Genomic DNA, 26,353 nt, shown 5'->3' on the forward strand with positions numbered 1-26,353 from the left:
ACCACCACCGCTACCTCCCTCGCCACCTCCTTCTCCACCTCCTTCACCTCCTCCACCTCCCTCGCCACCTCCGCCGCCGCCGCCACCACCGCCTCCCTCGCCACCTCCTTCACCTCCTCCACCTGCTTCGCCACCTCCCTCACCACCTTCATCATCACCACCTTCGTCATCTCCGCCTTCATCATCACCTCCTTCATCATCACCTCCTTCATCATCACCTCCTTCATCATCACCTCCTTCATCATCATCTCCTTCATCATCACCTCCTTCATCATCACCTCCTTCATCATCGCCTCCTCCACCACCTTCTCCGCCACATGATCCGCCACGGCCGAAGATAGAAACACCCTGGTTTGGGCCTGCATTCCGAGGTACGAGGCTACTGCTCGGGTTACCGTTCAGCGCAGCGGGAGCGGCGTGGGCGCTGAGCCCTGTGGCGATCACCACGAACGGCACTAGCGACTGAAACTTCATCTTGAGCAAAGCCTTGGTCGGATTGATGTCGAGCTACTATGGTCAGATCAAGGTGGAGTGGATGTCGAGATTTGTGTTTTGTTTGCGGTAGTGTGTGTGACTATCGTGCTATTGACAGCCTGTTTGAAGGGTGAGGAAGAGTCGACGGAAGACGGCGATTGTGGTCGCCCCTTATATCCCTTTTTGGCGTCATAGAGGCGGCGCAGAGCTGAACGTTGACTCGGTCGTTGAGCGTTGGAGCTTTGCAGCCAATCAGTCCGTCAACGCATTGGTTCCGTGGGCACCCAGTCTTCCAGTCTGTCGACGGACGTTACCTGCAGCTCGTGCCCGTGTCCGTGTCGGTCTGCTTCAATCTCACTAGATGAGAGCGGATGATTTTGGCGTGCCCTGCCACTGCAGCCGAGAACAGTAACCAAGCCGTACTCACAACTCACTACGCCAACTGAGGCGCCGTGATGCGTCACGTGCTGATCCGTGTGAAGACGCTTTGGGTTGTGACAGAGGCATCGTGTGATGCTACGTACAGGTCAATTTAGCGGCAGAGCACCTGCGAGCAAGTCGGGATATTTTGGTAAGACTCACCAGGATTTGACGTTTGGCGTAGCCATGACATGCGCCCCTTTTATGACTCGATGGCGCAATGCAAAAGATCCGTTGGCGTTGTGAATGTAACTGAGAAGTGCCGGCTTTCCTTGTCGTGTGAATCCATCGGGACGTTCCCGACGCCTGTCACCGCCACTGTCATCTCCACATGCTCAGCCGAGACTGTATCGAATGTGCCGAAGACAGCCTCGTGTCGTCAAGGGCAGGCGTTCGATAAGCGTGATAGGCATCTACTTGTGAGCTGAGAGCCGGAAGCAGCCACAAATCTGCGGGTTCAAGTCCATCTTGAGCGTCTTTGGGATCTTCCCGCACCACATGCGTGCTGGCACTTCCGATTCAGGCAAAATCACTCGTTAGCCGAAGTTGTCCGTGAGGTGACGCCTCACTGTGTACGGAGGATGTTATGCTTTCCCTTGCTCGTCTCGGGCATAGCGCAAGAAGACCTGTAAGCTTCTGTCGGCTTTGTCGCCAAGTGATGAGACGTTCTCGCCATTTTGTCAACCATGGCCGTGACGCCATCACCGATCATCGATCCGCTTACTTCGTGAAATCACTGGCGACATTCTAGCCAATGCGCCACAGTGGACTCTCACAACGAATCCTGAGTGACAGCCAGGGACAACGATGCGAAAACGGAGGGAGCAGTCGTGATTAAAGGGACAGTACGATGTGAGAGCGGAATGCTTAAAATACAAGCTCGAGAAGGAGACGCGGTGCTACGTGTACTTGCACCTTTCTAGCGCTGTTGCGTGACTGTGCATGAACAGCGACTTGGACTTGCGCCCTGTTTGAGCCTTTTTGGGAGGGCGACGCACCTCGAGATGCGATCGGCGTCAGCCTCGATTGGGCGCATCGGGTGACGCGATCAGCGCAGCGCAAGTGCAAGCGGCTGACGGCCAGGAGCTAGCCAGTTTCTGGTCGAAAAGACGGCTTCGAGGCTCGGCTCGCGATGGAAGGAAGGTCCGAAGCTCAGGACACTGTCGAGTATGCCCTGCAATCCACGAAGATTTGCATCAAGCGCGTCGAGAGTCATGGGAGACGCAGCACCTTGCTGGCTAATTTCTTGCAGCGCATCCGGTACCAACGCACAGAACGCGAGGTGCAGCACCGAAGCCAAGTGTGTAGGGACGGGATGTCGGCTGCTGTGGATTTGCAGTGGAGGCACGACCATGTCGTCCTGCGGCAACGATACGTCGAAGCGAGCGATATCAGGCAGGTGCGGTACTTCGCTGAGACCTGCGTCACTGCCACGGTGGCTGTTCTGACCCGATGCAGTATCCGACGAATGGACGCTACCGAACCTGTCGTGCGGTGACGAGGCTCCACTGCGGAGGGTGCGCTCGACTTGCTGCGCCACCATATCATGCGATCTGCCGATGCGAAGCGCGCTTCTCCGACGAACGACGCTGCGCAGCTCACGCGATTGGTCCAATACAGTTCGAAGCACGACCGAAGCTCTGGGCCAAGACGGATCCCTCGAGCCCTGCAGCCACGGAAGTCCCTCGAGGAAGCTGCATAGCTCCAGAAAAAGTAGGGTTCCTGTGCCGACTTGATCTATGAGGTGGGTCGCCATCGACTGCGCAGAGGCAGGGAGCTGTACGAAGAAGCGCGCATCCAAGTCCAATAGAGGCTGGAAAGCTTGCTGCACGAACAAGACCATGGACCACGTTCGTTGGAAGTGTTCTGTGAGGTCGGCAGCTGTGCTGCTCGGATCTTCGAGCTTAGCTCTGAAGCTGCCGATACGTTGCCAAATCATGATTTGCGTGGAGGCTCCACTCTGATATAGGCTGAGCAGCTCCTTGATTCGGGCCGGGTCTCCTGGCGCCGCGATCATCGCCGGCAATCGTTGTGGGATCTCTTTCGAGACGGAGATCGCCCTTCGCGCGACCATGCTCCAAAATTGCGAGACGTCCGTTGTAGCACCTTCGGGTCTAGGCAAAGCGGCAACCATTCCCTGATTTGCGCTGGCAGCGATCGAAATTCTTTGATGCATCGGCATCGCTGAATCCGGTCTCTGCGACCAGTCACCGCCGATGAAAGATGGTACCATAAGGCTGGGCTCTAGTCTCAACATGGACGCATTGCCGAATCCCATCGTCGATGCTTCAATCTGCGAGTCCAATGTTGGGTTTTGGGAGATGTTGGCCATCGAAGGGAAGCCGTTCTGATCGAATTGTGCGCTTGAGGATGCCGAAATCGAAGCGGAAGGCAATGCAGCCGACAGCTGAAGCGCGTCGATGTCGACCTTCTCCCGGAAGCTGCTGCGGACCGTCGGAGCTAGACCGTGGCCACCAGCGGCAGCAGCATCGCAGATAGCCGAATACCACAAGAGATTTTCCGCAACATACTTGAGAGCATGCGCGCGATCACTCCGAGCACGATATCCAGCATCCGTTCTCAAGACGGCGTCATCGACGATCCGAGCACCGTCCGCATTGTTGAAACCCATCGTAAAGAGCTCTTCGTCCTGTTGGCGGAGCAAGTCGGTCGCCAAGTCGTCCATCATGCGAAGCCCAGTCTGTAAGGTGTACAAGCTGTCTTGAACCGCATCAAGGCTGGCGTCGGGACTTCGCAGAGGTGGGCACGTGTTGCTGAAGAGATGGAGCGCATACGCCATCCTGAAGGTGGCGACGGACGAGTTGGCCATCAGAAAGTCTCTGGCGCGCATCCAAGCTGCCTCTGCGATCTGCGTGTCTTTCTGGCGGCGGAAGCTTTCGCTCTCGTCGCCGTGCCATTCGCCCAGGTCTTGCGAGCCATACTGACTTGCGTAGGCAGCGATAGCGTATCGAAGCGCCTGCATGGAGATATCGTCTGCTTTCTTTGGAAGACGCCTGAAGCGCCGTGCTGGCTGGTATAGTTCGTCGCAAACAAAGGTGCTGTAGAAGAAGTTAGGGGACAGATGCGGAACGTCGTTGACTACCATCATGTCGTCCCAAGCGCGAGTCGCTTTTGTGCTCAGCAGTCCCGTACGAGGGTGGACCGCCGCTCCCAGACCTACGCCGGCTGGCGTCGAGCCCGACCCCAGAAAATGCTGCCAGATCCATTCCCATGCTGCTACGTAGGTGAACAGCTGCCTTGTCGAGATGTACAGACCATCCATACGGTCGCTGAGACTCTTCGAGGTTGTCGACAAACCGGCGGGTTGATAGTGGTGCGAAGATAGCTGGTCTTGGAGGGCCGAGTAGCTAGCAGATGTTTGGGAAATGTGGCGAAGTTCCTGTCTGCTGGAGCTGACCGACTGCTGCAACGCGCTCCAGTGCGTGGTGCACCGGAGATTCTTACGGACGCAGAGCTTACAAGGGCCTGCGTGCTGAAGGGGTAAACCATCCGCTCCGGCCTCGGCGAGGTCACACCTTCTTTTCGAACGACGGCATTGATCGCACGCACGATTCTGCAGGCGCGAGCCTGACCTTGCAGCTTTGACCCTGTCCTCTGCTGATCTCACCAGGTCCATCTCGATCGGATACGAGGAGCGAAACAGCGAAAGATTCGGACTAGCGCGAGAAGTGCATCAGCACCGACGTACGAGTTGTCGACAAGCTCGACGTAGGTCGCTGTGAAGTCGTGAAGATAAGTAGGTACTCTCAGAGGACAGTAAGCACCATGCTCGGTCGATGTGATTGTGAGGATACGAACGATGCTGACCTTCGAGCAGCTGTGTGCTGCAGCCAGAGCTCGAAATTGATCAAAAGAAGGATGCTGATCGATCGAGAGAGGCTTCGATCTGGTGGTAGTGCTTATACGCCCAGCCCTGCTCGTGGCGCAAATGTCGAGATTCGAGATGCGGTGCGAGAAGGATGCCACGAAGAAGTGATGTCTCTACACGATCAGCAAGGAGAGATCGATTCGATGGACGCGCTGATGGAGTTACTGTGCAAAGAAGGGGGCGAAAGCAAGCGCCAAGGTTGATGATCGTCTTGCCAATCTCTCTTGAGACGTTGAGGGAAGGAGATGCGAAGCTAGTAGAGCTGGTCGAGCAAGAGAAGAGCAAAGCGGAGAAAACTGAGGCAGGGTCCTGCGTTCCGCAGCTTTAGGCGTCCTTTCCTTGCCGGCAGATTGGCGCGAGCGGACAATTTCTGCTTTGCCGGTCATCTGGGTTTCCAAGGCTCTCTCGGTCATTCGCTTCTTGACTCACATGGACACGTCCTTTCCATCGGCAGATAAATCAATTGTCACGACCGATGTGAGGGACCCAGCAGTCGGTCCTCTACGCATCATTACGCCAGCGAACCACCCCGGCTCTCCGGCTATGAAGTTTCGTTTTTGGGGTCCACACTCGAACTTCGGCTCACACTCGAGCTCGAGCTTCGGATGGGATTCGTGAACAGACTCAGGTTGGGCCTCGGAAGCAACCTCGACCTCGACACGGAAACATGGGCAATTAAAGGAAGGTCAGAGGGAGCCAGGAATGAGTCAAGACGGAACAATTGCCGTTGTGCGCTGGAATGAACACGACTCGAGAGACGGTGACCGCCTAGCGTACCAGGCCGCAGCGAAGGAAGTCAGCGTCAAGACTCAACGCTGACCGAGATGGACAGACAGTCAGTCCTCAGTGGACAAGTGGCGGGAATGCATTCGGCAGTGCGAAGCAACGGGGAAAAAGCAGGTCTCGTCGTTTCCCGACACGACTCGTACCGAGTTCGGGAAGCGGAGGGAAATTGCTCTGACCCGTGCAGGGCCTTGCTTCGGTTGTTGGGTTCTCTTGCAGCATCTTGGGTCTGCTCATAACCGAAAAATGTCCGTAATCAATCGACATGACCGTCTGTGCAGGCAGAGATTGAAGCTTACGCGCTCATCCCTTCGAACATCGACCTGCTTCTGCGTCCGGGGAATCAACAACGCCGACCTGTTGGACAGGGAGTGAGAACTGAACTATCCCTGTACCCACCTCTCTACAAGGCGAGATCTGTGCCGCCATTCTTGGTCCCTGCAAGCGCTTCACGGCAATGTCAAGAAGAGCGAGCGCTCGACCCGCAATCAGTCTGCGCTGCAGACCTTACAGCCACTATCCTCTTGGCTGCGGTCAAACACGAATGCTGTACATGAACCTAGCTCGCTCAAGGACGGTTTCGACGAAGCTTGTTGCCTGAACATCTGCGTACGACCGCCACGTTGCACTCCACTTGTATGCACGCTGTACTCTGGAGCTAGCGCTGAAGCCACGAATGTGCCCAGGAACTCGATGCCTTCGAGGGGCTAGACCTGCTCGCTTCAGCACCTCGCTTCGACTCGAACGGTGACGGCGGAGCTCGAAATCGTGGAATCAGTAAGGCTGTGCGGAGTAGATCGAGTAACGCCCGGTAAGAGAAAAATCGGGTTGCTTATCGCTGTCAAGCAGCATCAGAAGCTTGTCCCGGAACAGGTAAGTGTCATTGATTAGCCACACTTCGTGCGGTGATACGAAGGATCGATCCGCTGAGCTTGCTAGGGCGCGGGGTAGATCGTCGCAGTCAAGCAGCACTCTGGCCGAGCAGGAGCGCGGAATTCTCGGACCGGCAACGTGAATTCTTACCAATCACGTTACCACCGCCTTGCCTCTCGCCGGCCACGAGATAAGTCGATGTCTGATGCCTGATCTTCTCGAACCTTGCCGAAGTGAGATTTGCTGTTGCTAGCCATGATTGGGCCGTGATACTCCATTCGCTTGGGGGTGAGTGGCAAAGCCGCAGCGCAGACGACGTGAACATCACGATTAGTCGAAGGAGCGCGATAGCAAAGGTAGCACGTTCCGAAATTCGGCGGCCATTGCACAGTCGAGATCTTCACACCGAGTTGACGTCCAACTAGACGTACAAACCAAGGTTACGTAAGTTAGGACGAAAGGCACAGATTCCGACGGGAGCCTTTGTCGTCATCATCGAAGGTGATTGGCAGTGCTAAGAAATTAGACGCCGAAGCAACAGCGACAGGTTGCAGCGGAAGTCTCGCTAGCCGAAGTAGCTAGCTCATGCCCCAAATTTGCGACATGTGCAGCTGGCTCGGCTCTTTCCTTTCCTGGACTTTCCTGGACGATTCGGGCACTGTCTGCTTGCCGCCTTGGCGATCCTCCGCGTGCTTGAGCTTTTGGAGCTCGCTCTGTCGAGTTTCGAGTCCTAGCGTCATGAAAATGGAAGCATCGCGCCAAACCGCCTTCATGGTTGTGCTACTCCGCGTTCTTTCTAGCAAATCGAAGCTGGCGGCAAGGACAAGGACAACGGCATCGGCATCGGCACTCGTGCATCACGTCGTTGTAGGATCTTCTCGCGTACTTTGCCGAGACACCTTGGGCGACACTCTTCCCGTTCCAATATTGCGGCTCCCGAAAGTCCGGCCACGCCTATTGCGCAACCGCTGCTGCAGCCTTTTTTTTTCTACCCTAGTCTTGTCAGGGACGTGACGACGGCCGTGGCGCCTGCCTTGGCACCCAAAGCCTTCACGCAAGCGGAGCAGGGCAGGTAGGAAGCAAGCCAATCACATCATCCGAAAACAGTCGACAAGCGCTTTCGTCCCCTTGCCCTTCCCGTCGCTTCGATGGAGAATGTTCGCATCAAGGTCGATCTAAGCATTTCGCGTGGCCTCATTGTCCAATCAGTCCCCGCGGCCTTCGACGATGCAACAATATCGGACTCCGAGTTTCTCACGTGCCAAAATGGAAGCACGGATTGGGTTCCAGAACTTCGCCCTCTCACAGCTTCATCATCATCTCGGTCGGATAAAACCACAATTTCGAATTCTACTTTGGGAATGCCACCACAGGACATCCCACTCAACATGTGCTACCACGCCGCTACATTGCAGATTTTCCCTTCTTCGCGTTCCGGCGGAAAGGCGCTCCGCTTCTCTAGACAAAGGCGTCATCCGGACTAACGCCCACCGGCAGATAGTCCTCCTCCTGCAACGCCCAACGTGGCCAACGACGTTCCAGCAGTTGTTCCGAGGCACGCGAGCTGGAATGGACATTCATGCGCCAAACGCCGCCTTGCAGGTAATCCACCACCTCGTCCGACCACACGCGAGAAGCCGCTCGAATCTCCATCGGCAGCTTGGAAGGCAGCACAACTACGTGCACTGCAGGACGTGGCACCACGATGGAAATGTTAGACGCCGAGGCCCGCTGTGTAGCTTGTAGATGGGCCGCCATGTCTTCTGCCGCACGGATGGCGCAGGCCAGACGAAGTCGATCGCCGCGTGCGTCCTTACCCACGATGACGAAGAGCTCCCGATCTCGAACGTTCAAGATCGAGATCTTGCCGGAGCGTGTGGGCAGCAACAAGTCGTGTGCTCCATAATACCCCTGACCGTCGAATGGATTCAGACGAAGCTCTCGACCTTGCAGTTCGACATCGAGAAGGCTCGCATCGTCTGTCGCAGTCACGTCACGATGGCGGTGCGACCAAGCGTTGGCGTACGCCTCCTTTTGGTCAAAGTGCTTCCAGAAGTAGCTGTTCTCCGCCCCCTCCTCAACTTCAGCGATATTTGAAGCAGATCGGGAGACCGACCTGGCAAGTGCTTGAGCAAAACGTACTGCTGCGGCACGGACAGAGAGCGAGGCTCCGCGCCCATGCCAGACGCCAAAGGTCGAGACGAAGCTGTCACCCGAGCAAAGGCTCGAAGTTCGAGAGTCCACCTGCTGAATTGAGAAGAAACCGTGTTGACCTTGCGCCGACGCAACAGCTCGACGAACGCGGTACAAAGACGAAGCGCCTGCATCGAAGCGTTGACGTGAGCCCTTGCGGGCAACTGTCCAACTTCCACCCAGTGCGGCGATCAATTCGTCAGTCTCGCAGCCTGCTGGGACAACTTCGGGCTGTATCGAATATTGCTGCGCCAATTCGGCCACCTTGCGTCCCTCGACGCACGACATGGACTGGGGTCCTAGCTCGAACGGGTGCAGAGCGGAGCAAGCTCCCGTTCGTATCCATAGCTTGGTCTCTGTGCGACCGTTCGCGCCCTTGGATTTCTGGACAATGGCGAGCGTGTCGTCGTCGTACAGGATCTGCTCGCGTCGAAGCTGCTCGCCACGCTGGAAGGTCTGGTCGCTAGAGAGCTCCAATGGCTCAATGAAGCCTTCTGCATCGATTGCGAGGACTTCGACAGAGATTGCTCTGGCCGGTCCTGGCAAAGAAGCAGAGGCACGCGCCTCGACGCTGGCAAGCTGCTTTAGGCTTGTGCTCGCATTGCGCATGATCGCGGTAACTGAAGCAGTCACATCGCCGTCCTCGCTCTTGAGCTGAACAATGTCCGTCAGCGAGCCCTTCCCGGCCAAAGAAGCGGCGGGCTTGGCCTTCTGGTCTTGAGCTTCTTGTCGGTCAAGCTGGTCCAAGTGACCCTTCAGGACGAGATCGGCTGCCTGTACGATGATGACGTGCTCCACTTTATGAATGGCCTGTTCAAGCTGTTCCAGGTCGTACGAGGGCAAGATCGGCACCTCGCGGACGATGATGGGTCGACCACGGTCGACGTCAGCCACCACTTCGTGCACCATGCATCCAGTCTTGTCCGTAAGACCCTGCTTGTACGCCTCGAAAGCGCGCGGGATCGCATTGGCACCGTCAAAGGCCTTAGGAAGCGCAGGGTGAAGGTTGATGATGGGCACCGCCTTGGAGGGGCGAGTTCCGATTGTGGGCGTGTTGGCAGGGAGACTCGTCTTGTGACCCAGTGCGTGGAGGAAAGGTTCGGAGACGATGTGCATGAATCCTGCCAAGACAATGAGGTCAGGAGGCGTACCGGTGCCTTCAGCACTGTCGCCATCGAGCACGGCGCGAGCCAAGACTCTGTCGTACTCCTCTCGAGTGCCGCCTGGATTGCGATTCTGCCAAGTCTTGAGGGCGAGCACCTTTGTTGGGATGGGAGGGTTCGATTCGGCAGCCCTGGTGAGACCGTAGGCAGCTTTGCGGTTCGACAGCACGAACGTGATCTGCGCGTTGTCGATGACAGGGATGCCTGCTGGTGGGTTCAGCAAGGTAGCGTCGATCAAGGATTGCAGGTTGGAGCCTGATCCAGAGACGAGTACGTGGATACGCTTGCCGGACGTCCTTCGGGGAGGCTTGTTCGATGGGTTGCTGGACGAACTGTCTTCGGTTCGGCTCGCAGGCGTCTGAATGGCGCCGCTACTGGACGAGGACGGGACCTTGGCGTCTGCTGTGGCAGCCTTCCTAACAGGACCCTTGGCCCTCGCTTTGGTGAGAGAAGAGAGGAGCTGGCCGGAGTCAGACGAAGCATTTGCGGTGGACGCAGATTCCGGAAGGACGATGGCCTCCTCGGTACGAGACCTGTTCTCGGCAAAGCGCGCCAACGGGTTCACACTGCCACCCATACCAGGTAGTCGAATGGGCTCTGCTCGTGGCTCAGCAGCGATCTCAGCCTTCTTTGGTGACGAGGGTCGCCACGGTGTCGGCCCCGACTCCTTGGTCGGCGAACGCCCGGCAAGGCCTGGCAGCGCATTGCCATACTTGGTGGGCGACCAGGGAGAGCCAGTCTTGCGCTCGTCGAGGGTGGAGCGTGACGGAGAGGCATTCGTTTGAATTGCAGGAGGCCACCGATCGCGCACGGCAGGACTTGATGGGACGCTGCGCCCGCCGGCATTGGGCTGCATGGAGTCGGATTCCTTTCGCGCTACCACATCGCGCATCTGCGCTTCCTTGATGCGCTGACCGACCATCTTTTGAGCGCTGAGTCGAGACAAGGAGGCGGTGGGGAGGCGGTCAGCACCTGTCAGGTCGCTGTTTGCCAAGCTCGACGACCTGTTCAGAGTCTGAGATTCGGATGCATCAGCTTGCTCTGCGGTCCGACTCCATCCCTTGCCGAGGTCGCCGTCAGGCTTGGGCTGTCCCGCCGCGGCCGAGATATTGGAGACTTGAATGTCTTCTAGCTTGAAAGGACTTGTGGAGGCATCCTTGCGCCCGGGCGTGTCTGCGGAATTGTACGAATGCGATTGAGCGTTGGGGATGGGTAGCGGTCTTGAAGAACGCGATACGCTGTCGAAGCCGCTCGTAGCGTCGACGGACGAAGGCGACGTCCCAGCAGCACCCTTGACCGGAGATGCAGGTCGATCGAGCAGAGGTGACGTGGTGTTGCTCTCGGCGCCAGAGAACCTGTGGAATTTGGACGGGCTCGAAGCGCGCGGAATGGCGGGCGACGAAGGGGCGCTGGTGGGTGCACTGGCATTCTGCTTCTCGATGAGCTCCAGGTAGGCTTTCTTGGGCGAAGGCGGTGCTGGCGATGCGAAGCCAGCTGCTGCGGTGATCCCGGTGCTGTTAGACGGCCGACCAAGCTCGGCAGAGGTGAACGAGTACTTTGCCGGGCTGCTCGTCTTGCCAGGAGAGCCAGGCGTCGCGATTTCCTTGACGGGCGATGCGGGAGAGCCGCCTCCGGATCGACGTTGACCCGCTGCATCAGCTCGCTCTTCAAGGAAGCTGGCAAGCGAGCGTCCCGAGTTGGCTGACATGCCTGGCAGCGGGACACGTCGACTCTCGTGGATGAGCTCCGCCTCGGGAGGTGCACTCTTGCCGTCTCCTGCGAGCTTGCCAAGACGCGGGCCAGCTGCTCTGCCTCCCATGAAGTTGGCGAGAGATACGGGAGAGTCATTTGGGCCTTTCGGGCCTGCCGCTGTACCCGTGGGACCATATTGTCCTCCATAGCGAGCGAGCAACGAATTGGCCCTCTTGATTCCAGTGACGCCGGAAGCCTTTGTCGGGGACGAGCCGAGCAGCGGCGACTGTGATGAGGCATCAGGAGGCGCCATGGTAGCGCCGTCGAACCTCGACGAAGAAGGGCTCTCTAGAGTCGGCGTGGCGAGCGGCGAGGTCGGGTTAGAGGGCGGAATGCCTCGAATGCCTGATACAGACAGACGGTTTCTGCGCTGCTGTCGCTCGATACGCTGTCTTTGAAACTCGAGCTCCAGCTCCGATGCGGAAGACGCAGCGGCGTCGTCGATTTGTCCGCTAGGGTTACGGGATGAGGCGGATGACGAGTTGCGCTCACGAACTTGGTTGACCCACGAAGCGAGATCCTGCGTCGGTGTATCGGATGGATGTGTCGACTGCCCAGGGAACGGTTGAGATGGTGGCTGCTGATGAGAGTACGACATGTTGCTGATCTGCACTCACGCTGCTTGCGTCGCGACAGCGTGATGTTGATTTGGTCCTTCAATGCATGCGAGATGAAGGGATGTGACTTTACAGAGGGAGCGGTCAAAGGACCCTGCCGTCAGTTAAACTTTTTGCTGCCACATGTGATGATTTGGGAAAGAGAAGAACCGTGTCGTTTGGGAGTGGAAAATCGCTCTGCTGGACCGTGCTTTTTCCCGAGCGTAAGTCAAATGAGGCTTGCAGCACTTTGCCCCTCTCGAGCCTCCTATTTTGCTGGTTCTTCACTTGCTTCGTCCTGTCAATTTGGTCCTCCCAGACTTCATACTACAGTGCTCTTGTCGACATCGTTCCCCCGCTTGACCGTCGTAGCCTCTTGACCGTACGTGTGAACTGTAGGCGGGCTTCAATCCACCTGAGTCGTTTCAACCCTGCCTGCAGCGAAGAGAAGAAACATCACATGAAAAGTGAAAGAGTCCTAGATTCTGTTGTCACATAAAAAAGAAACTCGAAATAGTGGTCTCAAAATTCGTCGTTCAAGCCCGCGGATGCTCGCTCGCCTCCAGCAGTGGGAAAGGACACATGAACGAAGCGATTGGGATTGGCACTGTCTACTCCGATTGCTCTACATGCCAATCACGTCCATGCTACATTATCAACGCTGGGATCACCGAATACACGTCGAGCAGGGCTGCGGAAGCGGTCTGAAGGAGGGTGACTGATTTCACACGGCATGTTATGGCGAGGTCAAAACACCTTGCTCATAGCGATAAAAAAATTCGGGCGGAAAATCACAAGAGGGGTGAGATAGCTTCAAATTTGGAACGGGATTATTTGGCCATGTTGGATCTTGACCCGCCACGACGCGCTTTTCGTGTCGGCTGAGCCAGGGTGCCGAGGCAAGCGCCATGCTTGTTTCGCTGCACCTTGGTTCGGCGTTGCAAACCACCATCTCGATCGAGCCGATTACGACATCCTCAGCACACCCTTTCCACGCCCTTGTATCTCATCCACGAGAAATCTCGATCTCTTTCCACACATTCCATCATGTCCGACCCACGAGCTAAAGGAGGCAAAGGTGGCGCTGCCAACGCCAAGAATGAGCCCAAGAAGCAGGTCACCCAGTCTGCGCGTGCAGGTCTTCAGGTAAGCATCCGTGTCGCCCGGCAGAGTTCCATCCACTTGCAACCGACTCCTATTAGCAGCATCCGGCACCTTTATTGCACTGCACGACCATAGCGACCTAGCCCGGAAACGCGAGCGCATCCGATTACGTTGCGAGCCCTCCTGGTCGTCCTTGCATCCATCCACCGCTCTGTCGACGCGTATTTGGTCGAGGAGCCATCGAATCGACGCGTGTAATCGTACCCCTGCACTTCAAAAGCCGTCGTTCGCTCTTGTGGACCGGATGGACGTGTTCAGAAGGCCGGTCGTATCTCGAAAGTCGCGATAGTGTCGGCTTGGTGGGACGAATGCACTTGGAAAAGGGCATGTCGAAGGATTACTCAAAAGGTTTTATCAATGCTTGAGGTCGACGCCCATAGCGGATGGATGATCCGAATTGCTTTCTCCGATTGTCGAAAGAGACGAAGCTGACCTTTCTTCCTTCTACTTTCGCGCATCCATATTCTCACTTCTTGTCGGCGTCGCCTAGTTCCCCGTCGGCCGTATCCACCGCCACTTGAAGAACCGCACGCAGAATCACGTTCGCATTGGCGCCAAAGCCGCCGTCTACACATCGGCTATCTTGGAGTACCTGACTGCCGAGGTGCTCGAGTTGGCGGGTAACGCATCGAAGGACCTGCGCGTGAAGCGTATCACGCCACGACACTTGCAGCTTGCGATCCGAGGAGACGAAGAGCTGGACAGCATGGTTCGTGCCACCATCGCCGGAGGTGGTGTGCTGCCACACATCCACAAGACGCTCATCAAGGCGCCGAGCAAGAAGAAGGCCTCCGAGTAACAAGGATCTCGGTGACCCCAGGCGGCACATGCGCCATGGCCCAAAGGGCGTGTTGCGTGGGTGCTGCTCTCGTCTCGTTTCTCGTAATTGACCGCGCTTCTGTGTATCTTGTTGTACTGTAGTATTTCCTCTTAACAAACGTTTTATCGTAAGTTTTGATCTGCTGAGGGCGGATGCTTTTGGTGTTGACCAAAGGTTCACATGAAAGAGTCGTCGCTGTCCAGGCCATCGTCGTGCTCTTGGTCTTGGTCTGCGAATATGGAGCCATTGTCTTTGTTTAGCTTGCGTTGGTCTTTGCGTCGACGTTCCTCCTCCATGGCTTCGGCGGTGTACACTGTCAATCGGGCCGCGTTGGGTAGAGCAGATGATCGAGAAGGGTCAGCAAGCAAGAGACGATGTGCGTGGGTTCTGTATGAAATGGAACGTACGTCTGGAGTAGTCTCGTGCTTCGGCCTCTTCCTTTCTCTTCTTTTGTTCGGCTTGTTGCGCCTGTCTCTGGAGTGTTGTGAGAGAGAGATGTCGCAGGAAAGAGGGTCAGCCATGCGAATGATACCGCCCGTTGAGAGAGGCCAGCGCTGCAACTCACATCCTCTATCGCTTTCGCCTTCTTGACTCTTCCCTCCTGTCGCAGACGATCCTGACGTTCGGCCTCGTGATCCACCTGAACCTCTCTTCTGGTCTTGTTCAACCTATTCACCACCGCATTGTCCTTCTCCTTCACATGGTACCTCTTCACCTTGCGGTCGTTGTGAAAGGTCACCGCACCCACCGCCATGTCTCCACTCTTCTTGACGTTGGCCCATGGCGTGTAAATGATGGTCAGATTCGACTTTTTGTTTCCTTCGATCGAATTCGTCTTGACGAGCTGAGAGCATTCGCTGACGAGTGCTTCCGGTATCGCTTCCCAGCTCTCGATGTGGTCGGGGAGTCGAAGGTATACGTGAGCGGAGGAAAGTTTGTCTACGTGAAACCAGACATCCCTTTCGAGGCCGTACTTGAGTAGCTCTTCGTTTTCGAACTTGTCCTTGCCCATGTAGATCGTCGCTGGCGGATCCACCGCGGTGGAAGTGTAGTACAGTACCATGCTTGCGTCTGCGCCACCAGCGATGGCTTCCAAATTTGCTCGGGAGGATTCGAGAGTCTGAAGGTCGGGCTCGAGTATGACTTGATGGTGTCGAAGCCAGAACCGAAAAGGAGGGAAAAGGTTTCTGGAGCGCAGGGTCCGCAAGGTTGTGGAGGTGGTGCAGTCACGTGCCGCCGAACAACATACGGCCATTTCGACAGTTGGAAATGGCGACAAAAGACGCGTGTTGTAAGTGTGCTGTGCTGCAGTGTGAAATTTTGAGTTTGGCTTGGTCGGTGTTGTTCTCAGTTTTGGGAGTGAACCCTGGCAGAATCGAGCAGCGGATGCAGCTGCAGCTGCTCACCAAGGATCTTCTACAACCATCATCGCCATCATCCTACAATCATCCCCTCCAGCTTTTCGTACACCGAGCGGCACAAGCTCGCTCTCGGTCAGCCCAGCATGGAATCTCAGATGGCGAACCTCCACCTCGACGGTGGCTCCACCGCCGACCTCAAGCAAGGTTCAAGACCATCACATGCCACAGCGTCACACGGGAACAGACTTGCTCATCCCACGAACTCTTCTCTCCGACCATTGGCCCCATCTAGCTCCATCGCTTCGAATATGGGCATCAACGTGGGCGTCAACATGCAACACTTCAATCGTCTCGCAGCATCCTCCAATCCTAACGGTATCGCTCAGGGCATCAATCGCGCGGCTCAGCAACCTATCAACGGCTCAAGACCCAGCACGCAACAGCAACAACCCAACCCTGCTCACATCAAGAGTCGTCCACCAAGCGTCGCTGGTGGGTACAATGCTGCTGCTGGTCCATCCTATCGTCCCACAGCATCCACTGCACCACCATCAAAGCAAGCAAGCAGCACTGGATCGGCGACATCCTCCGCCCCTTCCGTCGACCTGGGCAGGTACGATGGCGGTCTGGAACGAGACGAAGCTCGCGGTCGTCGAGGAACCATGCAATTCGACCCACTCACGCTCTCCTCCTCCGACACGGGCAAAACCCATCCTCCCACCCGCGTCTGGTCCTTCAACGACTTCGAAATGGGTCGACCGCTCGGCAAGGGTAAATTCGGCAGAGTCTACATGGTTCGCACAAAAGGTGGTCCCAACAAGGGCTACATCATCGCCCTCAAGTGCATGTACAAGAACGAACTTGTCGAGAACAAGGTCGAAAAACAACTTCGACGAGAAATCGAGATCCAGATGAACCTGCGTCATCCGCACATCCTTCGACTTCACGGATATTTCCACGACGAAGGAAGGGTCTTCCTCATGCTCGAGTACGCCGGTAGGGGAGAACTGTACAAGTTGATGAACAAACTTCCAGATCGAAGGTTCGAAGAGAAAATCGCTGCAACGTATATCGCTCAGATGGCAGATGCTCTCTCGTATCTCCACAGCAAACACGTCATCCACCGCGACATCAAACCGGAGAACCTCTTGTTGGGCATCAAGGGGGATCTCAAGATCGGCGATTTCGGTTGGAGCGTACACGCACCCGGAAACCGACGACAAACCCTCTGCGGTACCCTGGACTACCTCCCGCCCGAAATGGTCAACGGCGAACAGCACGATAAAGCAGTCGACCTCTGGGCCCTCGGCGTACTCTGCTTTGAATTCTTGGAAGGCGTACCCCCCTTCGAAGAGCTCGAAAATGCCCCCGCAGGTACCTACAGGAGGATCAACAATATCGACTTCAAGATCCCCAGACATTTCAGTACTGAGGCAGCAGATCTCGTCAGGGCGCTGTTGAAGAAGAAGCCAGACGATAGGTTGCCCTTGACAAAGGTGCTGAGACACCCGTGGATCATGAAGTATGATCCGGATGCTTGTCGACGTGCTTCCAGAGGCAAGATCCAGTAGATCATGCCCTGCGAGGCTGTGGGAGAGCGTCATTTGTACTTTTATACCTGCTTCAGTCATACCATACTACAACATTCTGGAAACAGATCAACAACAAACTGGAACAATCGACATTTCTCGCATTCAACGCTTGGACTGTGTAAGCTTTTGCTGCTTGCCCCTCATTCATCGACCTGCATCCCTGCTCGAGAAACGGCCTCGGGATCACCATCCAGCACCCAGCGAAGCATCCTCTCAGCCTCCGCTTCATCCATGTCCCTCTCCTCTTCCTCACCGTTCCCCAGCTGCAACTGCATCAACCTCCTCACCACCTCCTCATCCCTCACCGCCTCCGCGTCGTTCCACTCCCTCAGTCCAACGCAACAGATCCGATCGGCACGCTCCACCACGGACTCGGGTACACCGCAGAGTCGCGCGCAGTGACACGCATGCGAGGTCTCGGCGAAACCGGGACGGAGGCGGTAGAGGTACGTGAGCGAGCTGTAGGTCGAGGCGAGGGTGGGCAGGAGGAGCGTCTGCATGTGTGCACGTTGGATGGGGAGCGTGGCTGGAAGATGGCGCTCGATCGCTCCTGTGGGATGGGAAGAGGACAGGTGAGACGATCAGGTCAGAGCTGCATGGACGGCTGGCTGGGTTATGTGAGGAGCGAGAGGTCGTGTAACTCACGCAGATGATGAGTGGCAGACAGGACGATGGGGCAATCGGGCCCGCGCTGTAGGAACTCGTAGATCGTCGATATGAAGAGTCCAGCGCCATCTGAACAGTCGTCACCTTGAGTCAGTCTCTCAGCCGTCATGATCTGCTTCGGGCTTCGACTCACCATCGCTTCGACACTCCCTGCCAACTTCATCGAGCAGAACCAAGCTCCTTTTAGTCGACATGGCCAACGCTCGATGAAGTCGTCCCAGCTCCCGCGTGAAGGAGCTGCCCTCGCTCGCAACCGACTCGTCCTGTCGCATCCTCGTCAGAACTTCAAGCAAGCACACGTCGTCAATCATCGTCGCCATCAATGCGACAGTGAGCACGCTGTAAGCCTACTTTTGTCAAATACCCCCAGCTCTGCAGATTGAGCAGGTACGAAACTTCCACATTGGCTCAGGTAGATGGCCAGCCCCGCTTGCTGAAGAAGACAGCTTTTGCCCGAGGAGTTGCTGAGGATGCAGAAATGACGCTCGTCAACGGAGGCTTCAAGTTGAAATTTTGTCGAGGTCAGGTGACTCACGCTCCCGTCAACACCATAACGCTGTGTTGGGCGTTCGACGTCACAGCGTCTGTGGTCGGGGCCCTTTGAAAAGCCGGACGAGACTGCTCTTGACTTCCGGTCGATTGAGCGACATGCTCGTCGACGGTCATGTTGACGTTCCTATCAGCATCTTCGACTGGTAGACCGAGTCCTCCTCGCAACTCGATGTCGTTAGGAACCTGTACAGCAAACAATGTTTTCAGCACTGTGACCCTCTCTTCCATGTGCTCGCCCCGAAAGAGACCTACGAAACTTTCGTCAGACAACGCCTTGAGCGCATGTCGACTACCCTTCAGCCGGATCACTTGCTCCGCGACCAAGGTCGGTCCTGATTCAAACCAAAAGAGGTCTCGTCAGATGGATAAATGATCTCGATAAGCTCTGAATCGATCAGAGACCCACTCTTGAGGTCATAGAGCGTGGCAGCCCTAGCAAATGCCACGAGACTTGACAAATGAAATAGCAATGTCAGGGCCGTATATCGTCTTGGCTGTGCGACAGTCGATAGCTTACCAGTCGATAGCTTACCAGTCGATTTGCGCCAGAGCTGCGTGTGCTGCCAAGAGAATAGGACTACATTCCTGCAGCAAGATTTGCAGTCGGTCGAGAATCTCGATCTCTTTGTCCACAATGAAGGAGGCCACGTCTCCGAACTGCGTGAACGAGTCGAAAGTACCGTCCATCAGCCGAACAGCCCCGCCGAGATGTTTTTTTAGGTTCGTCGAGATGTGGGACCCACACTATTGTCAAGGTGCGACATGCGGCTGTTTTTGAGGTAGACGCTGCAGTCAGAAGTCGAAGGATACGTGAGTATCAAGGCTCGTAAGGCTGAAGATTCAAAAAGAGAAGGGAAGAGACTCCTACCAGTCCTCGCTCGCAAATTGCTGCTCCAATGTCGGATCGGCTTGCATGTCAATCATCTCTCCGCCTGGAACACAGATGAGATAGCCGATTTGAGGAAAGTATACGACGTGAAGCCTGCGGTGGTCGTGTGTAAAGAGACCGTCCGAACAGAAGTAGCATCAGCACGCATCGATCAGCCTTTGGTACAGACGATGACCGACTTACGTCCTGGTTGGCCTGAAGGCGGCCTCGGTGCGAAGATCCGCAGCAACGCGATCCAATTGCCCCGGCAGACGCACTTGCTGCTCGCGCAGCTCATCGAGATGCGTGTCGACGCCAGATCGGACAGTCACTTTCCCCTGTTCTTTGCTGCGAGAAGATACGGCAAAACCGAACTGTGAGCAATGCGGCGCAAGGTCTAAAACATGTGTGGCCAGCTCACCTCATCTCGAAGTCGATCTGGGGTCGACGTGTGCACAGATTAAGGTGTGAGCAATGACGTTGAGAACGAGATCACCGGCGCTTCCGAACCAGACTCACTGTGTTTCCGATAGAATCCGCCAACTGCTGAAGCGAATCGACAGCAACCTGCGCTTTCAGCTAGGAAAGCGTAAACTTTCAGTATCTTCAGCCTCTTCGAGCTGGCTTTGCAGTCCTTTCTCCGAGTCTGCCCCCTACCTACCTCGTTCAGCAGTCCAGACTTGGACAAATCGAGACCATCGAGCTCTGCTCGAATGTTCATGATCGCGTTGCAGGTCTGAACTCGCCCACATGCACCAGCGTCAGTCAACTCGCTTTTTGTGAGCTCGTTCAACACCCAAATCAACCTACTTTGAGCAACCAAGACCATGTCGAGGCGGATCCGACTCCCATGTTCAGCTTGTAACATAGTTGAGGCACACCTCCGAGCTCTGCCAGTTGAGATCGGATCCGGATTGTGTCGGATACGGACTCAAGATGTACCAGTAGCTCGACAGCCTCATGCCTCTTCCGAATCTCTGAACGCTGAGCCAGAGGCAACATGAGCCATCGTCTCAGGAGTGGTTGCGAGTCTGGAGGCCAGACAATCACAAGAATGATCATATGGTCAGCTCTGCCCGATCCAGGTGCATGTGCAGAGCTGCAGGGGGAACGGGAAAGGACCGACACTTTGAGCATGTGAGACTCATCATGGCTGAAGGAGAATTCGGTCGAGGAATGTTGACAGATGTGGGTGTCAGTCTGCAGACTTTTGCGATGACCGAGCACGGAGAGGCTCCTGAAGGCTAGCAACGCACCTAGAATGGAGAATCCTTCTCGACCCTGTTTGGCGTGGACGAAGCCGTGCGCATCGCTGGAGCAGATACTAAGGCTCTTGAGCGTATTGTCGTCGAGGAACAGGTGGCTGTCCAGACACAATGGGACCAGAGCAATGGTACGACCCACTTCGCATCGAGCGCGTAGGCTAGATACGAGTGGTCCTACCGAGGCGATCTGTGCACAGTATGCAGTGAGCGAATCATCAATGTATGGACGCTTGAGCAACAGCGCGAGCCGCCTGTGATCACATCGTCTTCATCGATTACCTACGGAGAGGGCCGATCTCGAGGTGGCCACTCGCGCGTCGAGCACGACGAGAGCCGACAAGGACTCGTCCTGGCTCGGAGCGTGCGTTCGACTGAAAGTGGTGATGTCGTCGAGGCTCGACAGACCTATGCTCACTTGAAAGTACTTTGCAGGACGCACTTCCATGACACTATTGTGCTGTTCCGCTGTTGACGTGCAAAATGATGACGGGCAAGGGGACAATGGGTCTTAGCGGCCCGTGTACCCGACGGAAATTGAGTCCGTCTGTCGGTCCCAACGTTCGGCCCCACTCACCATAGTGTCGCAACATGTCGAGGAGTGACTCAGGACACCTCGATGAAATAATGAGAAGGTCGGGACCAAATTGGGACAACACTGGCTTGGGGGTTGATGAATTTAGTGCAGATTCTCTGATGTGAACGGATTCTGGCTACGACGAGACGCAACTCACAGCTGCCAACGTATCCATAGGGAGGCTGGCCGACGGCAACGTCGTTACTATCAGTGGCGATAGGGACTCCTTCTGCGCCAGCAACCTCGTTATTTAGGCCAGCGATATGGGCTGTGGACACAGCATCGCGATCGTCAAAGGCGAAATCACAAGGGAGATCCTCGCAGAGTAATAACTGCTGTTCCTCCTCGAGAAACACAGCACATCCCAGCCTGCCATGCATGACTTCGATGGCGATTGCCGAGGTGGAGCCGTTTTGCATTCTGGCATTAGTGGTATCTTCGCTTTCAGCTGGTAATGAAGCTGTCGCAGCTGCTTCGCTTGCGGTGCGCATGGCCTGGGAGTGCGTGATGGCGCTCATGATAGGAGAAAAATGCGCTGCGCAGGGCGCGCTCGAGACGGTTCCGGCGAAACGTACTGCGGTTTTTAAGGGCCGTGGCTGTCGACGATGGATCAAAGCTTGCCGGAGCAAAAGGCATCACTTCTTCTTGCACACAGCACATCGTTCTATGGTCGAGGCATTCTTCCAGAGCCCAGAGCTCACGTCGGTATACCTCAGCCAGTGCTGCGAGGTGATCTACGGTGCAAATCGAAAGGGTGGGAGCAAGTTCGGCACAGCTTCCGAAGCTTGCCGGATTAGCCGACGTTGGAGCCGCCTTCAAACCTTAAAGGCAATGTGGCGCTTTTTTCCGCCTGGATCGGCACTCATGCGATCTCTGAGGCACCGCGTCGGCTCCGGGCAGAAGCGTTCGTTAAGCGTTCGTTGAAAGGAATGCCTCGTACTCTCACTGTGCAGCAGGGCGGCTGCCCCCTCTCGCGCCACCGGAAGTGTGATGTACCATCATGGAAAGATAATTCCGGTCGGATTCTGTGCGTCGAGTGAGTGAGTTCAGGTGTCAAATTCCGACAAAAGCGCATGGAAAGGGCGAAATCATGCATCTGGACAACAGTGGTACTGTAATGCTCGATGCAGCGGCTGCGCACTTCGCCGATCCACACGAGGCAATCAAGTTTAACGCCACTTCGGTCACAGGCCGACTAGCCGACAGGGGGGCAGGCACTTAGGCAGAGCGTGTCTTGCCTATCGGTAGTATCACCGATGTAGGCTCTCACCAACACACCTTGACCCTCTGCCCGGTGTGACGACTACCGCATCACACTGCTGTATGGCCTGCGCATGTGATAGGTCTGTTCTGACTTCCGCAAGCTCTAAAGTATTCACGCCGATGCGCCGTGACCAAGCACCTTCTGCGACCATTCTGACCTTCCTGCCATAGCTTAATTGCATACTTTATATCTTGTATTTATTTATTTTTTCGTCGGACAGCTTCCGAGTTCTTCTGAGCCTTGCTGATAGAGAGCTGATTAATCTTCTTCTGTGCGCACGCCCGCAATTCCGACTCCGTCGTCCCCTCACGCCCTTGTATCTACGAGCGCGCCATCCCTACTCGGCGCTCGGCTACCAAGCGACAGAATTCTATGAGTGGGATGCAGCCCACTTCGGCCTCGAGACTAAAAGGGAAAAAAAGCTCCGGTACACCATTTCGTGGTCCGCGCGCGTAAGTGTTCACGGCTGTGACGGCTGACCGGAAGCCAAAGCTGATGTGCAAAAGCATAACCGCATCCGACCTTGCCGTCGTGTTTTGCTAGTAGCGAGGGAGCAACCAGTGTGATAGAGAGACACACTGAAGAAGATTATGCGACTGCCTTCTTGGCGTCTTTGCATCTTGCCATCTTCCCGTCTCTCCGATCTTGACGCCTCAACACTTGGACTAGCGAAGTTCCGCACTTCGCACCCTCTCCGCTACAGAGCCGACCGACCTGCTCTGCAGGACTGCCACTCGAGGCTCTACTCGCCTTGACCTACACACGGTTGCAGCCATCATCCTCACCGAACAACCTCCTGTCAAGCTGCTCCCATCACGTCTCGCACGCAGCACTACACACGGCTGCGTTTCCAAAAGAATCCGAAGCTGTTTGTACATCACGACCTGGCTCCGCCGCTGTCCCTCCCTGCATGACCTTCGTACGCTTCCACCACCCCCGTCGCGATCTCGGCCTCGATCATTCCGCCCTATCCCGACGCGCCTCACTCTCAAGATGCCGACACCGAGAAGAGCCAAGCCAATGCAAATAGCCTAGACACATAGCTTCAATCTGCCACTATTCTAAATCTACCTGGCCGAGAGCATACAGTCGGAGGAACAAAAACCATGGCGAGGCGGTCTTCCGACAGCGACCGCGAGCGAGCGAAGTATCCGGAGACACCACTTACATACAGCGCATCTCCAGTGTCTCTCCCGTATCCTGCGCCTGATCACGCCGGCCCTTCCCGACTGCCTTATACTCCTCACGACGGTGCCGATCACGCCTGGTCTGCACCAAGAGCGCCTCAGTATGCAGAAATGATTTCGACACCAGACGGATGGCCTGCTCGATCGCGTGACCTGTCGAGGGCGACAGAAGCCTATCCGCATGCGCATCGCATCGGAGACGCGATGATAGCGACTAACGCCCACAGCCTCGCACCGGCATTTGCAGCAGCTGCGACATCGACTTCTGCTTCCATGGTGTCGCCCGTCCAGGATCGTCATCGGAGACTCTCGGACGAAGAATGGCAGCGCTACCAGCACGAAACAAGCATGCCAAGGATTGCTCCTACCTCTGTAGCGCCTCCTGGTTATCACGAACAAATCGGCGCTGCCGTAGCCGGGGCAAAACCCTCGCCCTCCGCCGCACCTGATGGCGACGCAGAGCCTCCGCGCGCCCGTGTGGCTTGCACCTTCTGCCGAGTCCGGAAGTTGCGCTGCGATGGGGTGACACCTTGTCGACACTGCGAGCGCCGCAACATGGATTGCGTCTACGCCCCTACCAAGACCAAGGGCAAGGCCACCGGACGGCCGACACCGAGTGAGCAGAAAGGCGCCACAAGACTCGATCCAGAGACGAGCAAGCTTCCGCATCCGGCTGGGTCGAACAATTCAGGCCGCGATAGAGGCAAAAAGCGTCCAGACATGTCAAATCCAATGGATGGCAATAGTGTTGCGTTGAGCACGTCTCGAGAGGCCGCGAAAGAACCCTCGAAGCGAATCAGATTGGATCGCGAATCTTCACATCGATCGACCTCAAGTCAGTCGGCGAAACATAGCGATGAGGGCTCGCCACTGCGGTCAACGCCAAGCAGCAGCATGCCCGGCTCTGATCTCGCCATGATTCAGAACAATGACGCGCCAATCCCGAAGGAACCAACCATCGAAGATCAGGATGAGTGGTGGAATCAACTGCTTGGCACGTTCGGAAGGTCGCGATCCACATCTGTACGTATTGTGCAGCACCTGCTCGCTCGTTTCGTTCAGTCCAACGCCGTTTTCTTCGGCTTGCTTCATGCGCCGACGCTTTTCGAAATCGTGACGGGCAACCGAGGTCACACGCGTGCCGATCCAGCCCTCTATCTTGCCGTGCTAGCCGTCTCTGCCTGCGATATGCATCAAACCCGCATCGCCGATGAGCGCACCTCGAACATGCGAGCAGCCAACGAAGCTTCGCGGCGCCTCGCCACACAGCTCTCGGAGATGGCTGCCAGCTACCTGCAGACTTCGACAGCTCACGGTTCTGCTCTCACGCCGTCCATGGGTCAGGCAGCTAGCATTCTCGCACTGACCCAACCGGATGGCAGCTCACAGCAGAATGACCTGATCCGGCTCGCCGAGAATGTGGTCCGAACGCTCAAGTTGCACGAGACCGTCTCGTCGCGCGAACCGTTGCTGCGGGACAGCGAGCCCGATTCGCCCTTGTACTGGTCCCGCCCGCTCACGTCCGACTCGCCCGAGTCCGAGGTCAAGTACGAGTCCATCGTTCGGCTTTGCTGGACAGGCATCAGCCACCGCTTCCGCAAGTATATTGCCGAGCCTGACGAAGGATTCGGAGACGTCGACTTGCCGGAGTTCATCCAGGAGCTGCGACCGATGGCCTTTTGGCAGCCGAGTCTTCTGCCAGAGGAGCTGCCGCCGCCGTTCTTCCACTCGCAGGATCTGATGCGCAGATCCGCTCACCTGTCTCGATTGACAGTATCGCTAGCGCAGCTGGAAAAGATCAGGGAAGAGGATGCACTGGAGACACCATCGCAAGAAACACTAGACGAGGTACGAGGTCATCTGCAATCGCTCGACGATCTGGAAAAGTCTTTTGTGCGGCATCGTCCCCGATCCGACGCAGAACGGCACAATGTGCTGGGCAGGACACTCCAGATGTTCTGCAGGATGCATGTATGGGTGCGTCTGACCATCTGGCGCAAGTACAAGCTCTGGAACCATCCCGCTGAAGCGTCGTCAAACGACACCACGGAGAGCAGCACGCTTTTCCAGCAGCAACATCATCCGACGGTGGAGTTCTGGATCACCATTGTGCAGGAGATGGTTGGACAGATGCAGCAAGATCTGGATGCGCATGTGGTCGACGGCACGAAGCTGAGTACAACCGGATCGGAGGTGGATGCATTGGCAAGACATCTGAACTGCGCATGCGATCTGGCGGAAGCCTCTAATCGGGATCCACCTATGTTGGGGCTGGTGGACAGCGGGTTGAATGTGCTGAAGAGGATCATGGCGAATGTCAAGATCAACGAGCCGTTCGGGGACGCAATGAAGGTCCCGGAGGAGGCTGTCGAGAGGATGGGGGTGGTGGAGGCTCGGCGAACGAGGTTTCGAGGAGCGGTGGATGGGGGGGATGCTGCGGTGGACGGGCCCGGAAAGCGGTTCGTTGATGCGAAGACTGGGGTGCCGAGCGTGTCGATCGCCGACGAGTCGAGGCAGCAGACTTTGGGGAAGACGAAGCCGGTGGGCGATGTGCTTACCAGCGAGGTGTAGGCAGATGCCGATGGCTTGAGGTTTCAGGCGCCGGACGGTGCAGGAGTGTCCGTGGCTCAATGATCATCATCCAGTCCGTTCTGAGCGATTTTTCGAAGATCCTCCTCCCTTTTGCCAACATGCTCACGCTGCCCTTCTTCACATCTCTTGCAAACAATTCATTATAGCATGCTGAACCAGAGGCTGATCGTCGGAGTGATCACGTGAGACCAGTTGTTCACAGTCGGTGTGTTGTGACAAGATCATGGTTGGTCGTCAATAGGACGTCATGAGGCGTTTTATGGTACACGATATGAGAACAAGAAAGTCCGTTCGGCAGGGGGGGG

At 56.3% G+C, this 26,353-nt stretch overlaps 11 protein-coding genes across 11 annotated transcripts; 4 read left to right on the plus strand and 7 right to left on the minus strand.

Moving 5' to 3' along the window:
• Window positions 1-1,942: 1,942 nt before the first annotated feature.
• On the minus strand, window positions 1,943-4,003 carry PHSY_000856 (hypothetical protein; the record flags this gene model as incomplete). The annotated part of the gene is made up of 1 exon (XM_012331488.1): window positions 1,943-4,003. The coding sequence occupies one exon, from the start codon at window positions 4,001-4,003 to the stop codon at window positions 1,943-1,945; it is 2,061 nt and encodes a 686-aa protein (XP_012186878.1).
• A 677-nt stretch (window positions 4,004-4,680) lies between these two features.
• Window positions 4,681-4,986, plus strand: PHSY_000857 (hypothetical protein; the record flags this gene model as incomplete). Its single annotated transcript, XM_012331489.1, has 1 exon — window positions 4,681-4,986. The coding sequence occupies one exon, from the start codon at window positions 4,681-4,683 to the stop codon at window positions 4,984-4,986; it is 306 nt and encodes a 101-aa protein (XP_012186879.1).
• A 222-nt stretch (window positions 4,987-5,208) lies between these two features.
• Window positions 5,209-7,212, minus strand: PHSY_000858 (hypothetical protein; the record flags this gene model as incomplete). The annotated part of the gene is made up of 3 exons (XM_012331490.1): window positions 5,209-5,436; window positions 5,866-5,923; window positions 7,043-7,212. 3 exons carry the CDS (start codon window positions 7,210-7,212, stop codon window positions 5,209-5,211), a joined length of 456 nt encoding a protein of 151 aa, XP_012186880.1.
• A 685-nt stretch (window positions 7,213-7,897) lies between these two features.
• Window positions 7,898-12,145, minus strand: PHSY_000859 (hypothetical protein; the record flags this gene model as incomplete). Its single annotated transcript, XM_012331491.1, has 1 exon — window positions 7,898-12,145. One exon carries the CDS (start codon window positions 12,143-12,145, stop codon window positions 7,898-7,900), a length of 4,248 nt encoding a protein of 1,415 aa, XP_012186881.1.
• Window positions 12,146-13,190: 1,045 nt separating this feature from the next.
• Window positions 13,191-14,106, plus strand: PHSY_000860 (histone 2A; the record flags this gene model as incomplete). Its single annotated transcript, XM_012331492.1, has 2 exons — window positions 13,191-13,289; window positions 13,798-14,106. 2 exons carry the CDS (start codon window positions 13,191-13,193, stop codon window positions 14,104-14,106), a joined length of 408 nt encoding a protein of 135 aa, XP_012186882.1.
• Window positions 14,107-14,303: 197 nt separating this feature from the next.
• On the minus strand, window positions 14,304-15,382 carry PHSY_000861 (hypothetical protein; the record flags this gene model as incomplete). The annotated part of the gene is made up of 3 exons (XM_012331493.1): window positions 14,304-14,440; window positions 14,535-14,601; window positions 14,693-15,382. 3 exons carry the CDS (start codon window positions 15,380-15,382, stop codon window positions 14,304-14,306), a joined length of 894 nt encoding a protein of 297 aa, XP_012186883.1.
• A 249-nt stretch (window positions 15,383-15,631) lies between these two features.
• On the plus strand, window positions 15,632-17,059 carry PHSY_000862 (likely protein kinase; the record flags this gene model as incomplete). Its single annotated transcript, XM_012331494.1, has 1 exon — window positions 15,632-17,059. The coding sequence occupies one exon, from the start codon at window positions 15,632-15,634 to the stop codon at window positions 17,057-17,059; it is 1,428 nt and encodes a 475-aa protein (XP_012186884.1).
• Window positions 17,060-17,220: 161 nt separating this feature from the next.
• On the minus strand, window positions 17,221-18,018 carry PHSY_000863 (hypothetical protein; the record flags this gene model as incomplete). Its single annotated transcript, XM_012331495.1, has 2 exons — window positions 17,221-17,630; window positions 17,880-18,018. The coding sequence occupies 2 exons, from the start codon at window positions 18,016-18,018 to the stop codon at window positions 17,221-17,223; spliced, it is 549 nt and encodes a 182-aa protein (XP_012186885.1).
• Window positions 18,019-18,277: 259 nt separating this feature from the next.
• Window positions 18,278-18,985, minus strand: PHSY_000864 (DNA mismatch repair protein; the record flags this gene model as incomplete). Its single annotated transcript, XM_012331496.1, has 3 exons — window positions 18,278-18,630; window positions 18,705-18,748; window positions 18,831-18,985. The coding sequence occupies 3 exons, from the start codon at window positions 18,983-18,985 to the stop codon at window positions 18,278-18,280; spliced, it is 552 nt and encodes a 183-aa protein (XP_012186886.1).
• A 29-nt stretch (window positions 18,986-19,014) lies between these two features.
• PHSY_000865 (meiotic recombination-related protein) lies at window positions 19,015-21,523 on the minus strand (the record flags this gene model as incomplete). The annotated part of the gene is made up of 6 exons (XM_012331497.1): window positions 19,015-19,084; window positions 19,167-19,280; window positions 19,371-19,514; window positions 20,293-20,605; window positions 20,711-20,896; window positions 21,163-21,523. 6 exons carry the CDS (start codon window positions 21,521-21,523, stop codon window positions 19,015-19,017), a joined length of 1,188 nt encoding a protein of 395 aa, XP_012186887.1.
• Window positions 21,524-23,660: 2,137 nt separating this feature from the next.
• On the plus strand, window positions 23,661-26,027 carry PHSY_000866 (potential fungal zinc cluster transcription factor; the record flags this gene model as incomplete). The annotated part of the gene is made up of 1 exon (XM_012331498.1): window positions 23,661-26,027. The coding sequence occupies one exon, from the start codon at window positions 23,661-23,663 to the stop codon at window positions 26,025-26,027; it is 2,367 nt and encodes a 788-aa protein (XP_012186888.1).
• Window positions 26,028-26,353: the final 326 nt, after the last annotated feature.

The sequence above is a fragment of the Pseudozyma hubeiensis genome (assembly GCF_000403515.1).
Source record: "Pseudozyma hubeiensis SY62 DNA, scaffold: PHS12, whole genome shotgun sequence".
Classification (NCBI taxonomy): Eukaryota; Fungi; Basidiomycota; class Ustilaginomycetes; order Ustilaginales; family Ustilaginaceae; genus Pseudozyma; species Pseudozyma hubeiensis.